General features: G+C 58.1%; 1 protein-coding gene across 1 annotated transcript; it reads left to right on the top strand.

Annotated features, from left to right (window-relative positions):
* Position 1: 1 nt before the first annotated feature.
* KLHDC8A (kelch domain containing 8A) lies at positions 2–5,472 on the top strand (the record flags this gene model as incomplete). The annotated part of the gene is made up of 5 exons (XM_004700113.2): positions 2–356; positions 1,954–2,118; positions 2,366–2,581; positions 3,359–3,460; positions 4,461–5,472. Coding segments are annotated over 5 exons (1,032 nt in total), but the record flags the coding sequence as incomplete, so codon positions are not given.
* Between the last annotated feature and the right edge of the window lie 677 nt (positions 5,473–6,149).

Genomic DNA, 6,149 nt, shown 5'->3' with positions numbered 1-6,149 from the left:
GGACTTCCAGTGGAAGCGCCTGGCGCCGCTGCCCAGCCGCCGGGTGTACTGCGCCCTGCTGGAGACCGGGGGGCAGGTCTATGCCATCGGTGGATGTGACGACAACGGTGTCCCCATGGACTGCTTCGAGGTCTACTCCCCGGAGGCGGACCAGTGGACCGCCCTACCGCCCTTGCCCACGGCCCGGGCCGGCGTGGCCGTCACCGCGCTGGGGAAGAGGATCATGGTGATCGGAGGTGTGGGCACCAGCCAGCTGCCCCTGAAGGTCGTGGAGATGTACAACATCGATGAAGGCAAGTGGAAGAGGAGGAGCGTGCTCCGTGAGGCGGCCATGGGCATTTCCGTCACAGCCAAAGGCGAGTGGGGCCAAGGAGGGTCGCTGAGGGTAGGGGCGGGGGTGAGGGGCACAGGGAAGGGGATGGGAATCAGCTCTGGTTTGGGGGGACCCACTATTTGATTCCCTTCCATCATCACAATAGGCATTAAAACTAGAGCTTTCCCAGCCTCATTGCACAGATGGGTAAACTGAGACTCAGAGAGGTAAAATGTCTAATTCCATCTGATGCTAGAACTCCACTGCGCCAGGCGCCTCCTGGCTTGCTGGCCTGGCTTAGGCCAGAGAGGGAGGTGTTTATGCACTGTGAGGCTCAGTGCAGACCTTAAGCAGGGTGAAGGTGGTATCTCCTTCTCACAGGCACCCCATCCCCTGAAATCTGTCTTGCCACTGCCAGCCCTCCAAGCACCTCTCAGGGTCCTAGGGCTGGCCCCCTCCTTACTATCCCTCAGCCCTCCACCTGAGAGAGAAGGTGGAGCAGCTTACAGAGGGACATTCACTCCATCTTTGAACCATCACTAGACCACACTCACTGGAAGGGCTTCCAGGACCCCATCCCTCTGCCCACTCCCCCCCCTTCAGCCTCCTCACACCTAGACTCAGAAAGACAGATCTGAGTGGAGACTGAAATGTTCCTGGGAGTCATGCGCCCCGAGGCATCTTGCCCTGGTTCTCAGACCCTGCAAGTGTCTGAGCACAGGAGCACAGGACCTTTCAGGTGGACACGCCACTTGTTCCTTTCTCTCCTGCTAAAACAAAGGGTCTTATGGGAAATTGTCCAGCTGGAGTCCGCTGGTCCCCTGCTCGGACACATTAAATGGGCAGCACAGGCTTGAGGCTTGCAGGGGGATGCCACCTTCCCTCTGACCCTCCTCTCCTTACAGAGCTGCCTGCTCTGAGTACGTTGGTCAGAAACCCTACTTCTTGAGTTTTTGCTCTGGTGCTGGCCCAGAGCTAGGCCCTGAGGAGGCAGGAAAGACACAGAAGATCTGGTCCTTACCTGAGGAGCCTGAGTCTGAACTGTGAAGGTGATCAGAGAGAAGCCGGAGTCCAGAATCCCTCTGCACAGGGTGGCCAGCGGGGCCTCTATGACCTTCCAGTAAGAAAGGGCAGGAGGTATGAAGACCTGGAGGAGGAAAGAGGAACGGAGGACTTCTTTCTCCCCAATCCAAAATCAAACAATTTCTACTGCCTTCGAGTCAACCCCGACTCATGGCATCCTACAGGACAGCACAGAACTACCCCTGTGGGTTCCTGAAATGTAACTCTTTACAAGAATAGAAAGCCCTTTCTCCTTAGACTTCAATACATCACCTGTGAGTCCTGGCCATAGGTGCTTTGTCTGTGTCTACACCTTTTATCCTCACCATGTGTTCTGTGAAGTGCTAGTCCCTGGGAGGACTTCCAAAAGTTCATGGGAAAATGTCATTATCTTTTCTTCCCATCTCTCCGTGGACTTCCTAAAACATAGGTAGACAGATGACTTGGCACCGCCTCCGTGCTGGGGCTCCCAGGTTAACTGAGCCTGGCCGTGGTAGGTGGTGGGTCTTGGTGGGCCTGATTCATAGCCATGGGATGTGTGAGCTGAGCTGGGGGTTGTGTGTGACTTTTCTCCGTAGATTACCGCGTGTACGCTGCAGGTGGCATGGGCCTGGACCTCCGTCCCCACAACCACCTCCAGCACTATGACATGCTCAAGGACATGTGGGTGTCCCTAGCCCCCATGCCCACCCCGAGATACGCTGCCACCTCCTTCCTCCGAGGTTCCAAGATCTATGTGTTGGGTAAGGATGGGTGATCCGTCCCACACCATCTGTCCCACACTGCCCCATCCATCCACATCCCCCACCCCCGGCAACTTCCCTTCCTTGGGTCAGTTCTGATGGGAAGCCATGCTGGTGGGTTGATCCCTTGCCCCGACCCTGGGCCCCCCTGAATAGGGAGCTTCCTGTAGGATCGGGTAGCAGTCAGCGGGAAAGACCCCACAAGGAACTGACTCTTCTGGCCACCCCCACCTGCTCTGACCTCCAGGGGGACGGCAGTCCAAGTATGCGATCAACGCCTTTGAGGTCTTTGACATCGAGACGCGCTCCTGGACCAAGTTTCCTAACATCCCTAGTAAGCGGGCCTTCTCCAGCTTTGTGACCCTGAACAACCGCCTGTATAGCCTGGGAGGCCTGCGGCAGGGCCGGCTCTACCGGCAGCCCAAGTTCCTGCGGACCATGGACGTGTTCGACGTGGAGCAGGGTGAGTAGCTCACTCAGGGCGCTTCATCCAGCCTCTGGTTGCCCCCTGCCTCTCTGGCCAGTCCCCGTGCCTGGCCCCCATCCCATCCATCGTCCGGTGGACCCACCCATCTGCCATGTGCTTGAGAAAGTGCTGAGGGCCACTTACCAAGCCGGGGCGCGTCTGCTGAAGCCACGTTACTCAGGCCATTCTTGGGGTTCATATGTTTGGTGGCTTCTATCTGTTTTTTGGTGCAAATAAGTATGCACTCGCCTGGCAGCTAACTAGTAAGCCGTTGGTTTGAGTCCGCCGCTCGGGACCCAGAAGAAAGGCTCTCTCTACAGACACCCTGTGGAGCACAGTCCTACTCAGATCCACATGGTTCCCAGGAGTCGGAGTCCAATTGAGGCAACTGGTTTCACCTGCTTGTTGTTTTCTTTATGAGAAGACCCATCCAGGGGCAGAGTGCAGCGGGGACCCGGATTCCCTGCCCTTTGCTGAAGGATCCCCACTCCAGTGCTTGCTGCCTCAAGCCTAGTGTCTTCTCCAGCTTTGCACCTGCAAGTCAGACCCTCCGGAGGCGGAACAAGGTGTTTCCTTGCTGGCGGCCATGGTGGCAGGCGGCGGAGAGAGGGGAGGCCATGGAGATATGTCATTCAAGTGTCTGGCAGTGCCACATGTGTGCCCTGATGGCACAGAGGCAGCCCCAGGGGGCGCCCTGCTGGAGCTCAGTCTGTACGGGTGGGAGTGGTCAGCATCGAGCCCTCTTTTCTTCTCCCTCCCTCACCCGACCTGCAGGGGGATGGCTGAAGGTGGAACGCTCCTTCTTCCTCAAGAAGCAGCGGGCAGACTTTGTGGCTGGCTCTCTGAGTGGCCGGATCGTCGTGGCCGGGGGACTGGGTAAGGGGGGCGCTCCCCGCCAGGCTGGCCTGCATTGTGGTCCTGGGGGATAGCAAACCTTGACTTTCTGTACCGCCTGCCCTCTGGTTCCGGAGACCTCATGCCACTCACCCAGGCTCCATCTCATAGGGGCCCCAAGGGCTTTCTGCCCTCTTACAAGAGGGAAACTGATGCCCGGAGAGCCTACGGGACAGACTGCTAGCTAGTAAGTCATCAGGCTGGCTGAACATCAATACCTGGGGCCTGAAACACAGCGTGGAGGGGATTATCCTCCCACCTCTTCTTTGGCTACCCAGCTCCAGTGTGGACCAAGAAAGCCATCCGTAGAGCTATTCTGAGGAGACAGGGATTTGATAAACTAACCCCCATGACAGATGACTGTAAGGACGACAGTCTTAACGTCAGATACGGGGACAGCGAGCAAGGCCACAGCGCTCCCACACATCCAGAGAGTGCTTAGTGTGGGGGTTCTCCCACTGCACCCCAGCCAGAAAGGCGCCCAAACTGAGCGGGACCATGTGGGCAACTTTCTTATGAAAAGTCAGGGAGAGGCGCTCCAGACACTTCTGGGAAAGCAGCCGGCATAGCCATCAATGAGTCCCCTGTCCAGGCCTGCACACTTCAGAGGTGTGTCTGACCTGTGGGGTGACCTGTGTGTCAGAGTAGACTTGAACTCCACAGGGTTTTCAGGGGCTGATGTTTTGGGAAGTAGACTGCCAGGCCTTTCTTCTGAGGTGCCTCTTGGATCCGAACCCCTAGTCACATGGCTGTAGCCAAGCCTTTAACCATTGGTACCACTCAGGGACTCCTGGGAGAAGCCGGTTGGAGAGAAGGAAGCTGAGTCTGAAGAAGATGGAAAGGCTGGGAGAGGGTGGGGTGGGCGGGCGGGCGGGGGAAGCAGGAACAATCCTGCAGCCCCAGACATGAAGTGCGAGGGGGTAGGGGTGGGGGGTCAGGGCGGTGGCCTCCCATTATGCTTGGATCCCCCTGGTGCTTTCAGGGAACCAGCCCACAGTCCTGGAGACAGCAGAGGCGTTCCACCCGGGGAAGAACAAGTGGGAGCCTCTCCCTACCATGCCTACACCCCGCTGTGCCTGCTCCAGCATTGTCCTCAAGAACTGTCTCCTGGCTGTTGGGGGTGTCAACCAGGGTCTGAGCGACGCCGTGGAAGCCCTGTGTGTCTCGGACGCCTAGCTGCCCCAGCCGAGCACCTTTCCCTGGTTTGCATCACCCTCTGGACGTGAGCAGTGGTCGCTTCAAAGCAGGCTAGGCCACTTCCCAGGGTGCCAGCTCCGGTCAGCAGCCCCTGGGCCAGGCCCTGGGCCTCTAGGAGCTGTCCCTTTCCTTTGAGTCCCAGAAAGTCATCAAGAGTGCAGGCAACTCCACCAGCCCCAGGGTAGAGCTCAGCTATCTCCTGGGGAGAGGCCCCATTATTGCTCAGGCCCAGAAAGACCCAGGGGTCTCTCCCAGCACCCCCTTCTTGGAACCCCCCCCCCTCCACCTCTTGAGTTACCCAAGACCCACCTCCCCCCAAGCTCCGGGACAGGAAGGAGGGAGGGCGTTGTTGGCCTGCAGGCTGAGTTGCTGTCACTGCCCTTTGTCCAGCTCTGAGCTAGTCTGAGGTTTTCTTTCCTCCCCTTTGGTCTCTGTCCATCCCCTGTGTGGTAGTCCGAGACCGGCCTGCCCAGGACCCCATCTACACAGCAGGACTTGGGAGCCAGAGGCTGCTGAATTGGGAGGGAAGTGGGGTTCTCCTGGCCCCTGGTCCTGATGGGAATGTGATGATGGGAAGGAGCAGGCTCCCTGCCAGGGCCTGCGCCCCTTCTCTCCTCGCTTCTCTTCTCCTGCCTCCTGCTCCCTGTAGAAGCCTGGCCTTTGTCCCTGACATTTCCCAGAGTGTGGTCCCTGTGATACCTTCCCGCATTCACACTGTGGCATCAGAATCCACCACCAATGGATGAACTGCACTCTGATCAATAGCAGCAGCACAATGATTAAAATCTATATTCATATCCTCTCTGGCACCCTGGTGTGGAGGGGTTGGGTGGGGGGCAGGTGCCTCTGTGGGTCCTTGGGCCTCAGAGGGAAGGAGACCTGGTGACACAATCCCTCCAGCATCCTCAGGGCCCCAAAAAACCACCTATCCGTGGCCATGCCCCCTGATCCCCTCCAGCAGCCACCCCACTCCCTAGAGAGCAGACACCCCCCTCCTCCTGTGTGGAGGCTGCAGAGAGGGTCAGTCCGTTCGTTCCTGAGCCATCTCTGCATCAGGTGACTCCAGTTTCAGCTCTGTTTGCCCCATGCAAACTACGCTGGGTGCTGGGCGTGGCTCCCTGACCTGCACCCCGGAAGCGCTTGGATAGCCCCTCTCTGGGACTCCGGCTGTTTAAAGCACTGAGCTAGTGCTGGGATACAACCAGGAAGACAAGCCCTGCCCTGACGGGGGCTGTGCAGGAACCAGATAACACATACCATGTGACCCCGTGATGATTTTTTTTTTTACCCCAGTGAGGCTTGAACAGAAGAGGAAGCCTGATCTGGATCGGTGGGTCAGGGAGACCCTCTTGGAGGACTCTCCCAGGACAAGTGGGAGCTGGGTGTTAAAGGGGTGGGGATTTTCCTTTTTGTTTTTCTCCCTCCCAAGCGACGGGGGGCTTGGCCCTAACTTGAGCCTTGGAAAGGCACTGCC

The sequence above is a fragment of the Echinops telfairi genome, unplaced genomic scaffold (assembly GCF_000313985.2).
Source record: "Echinops telfairi isolate 266 unplaced genomic scaffold, ASM31398v2 ScPeMD7_7424;HRSCAF=8462, whole genome shotgun sequence".
Taxonomy (NCBI): Eukaryota; Metazoa; Chordata; class Mammalia; order Afrosoricida; family Tenrecidae; genus Echinops; species Echinops telfairi.
Note: the sequence above shows the minus strand (reverse complement) of the source record. Positions and strands in the feature narration are given on the sequence as shown.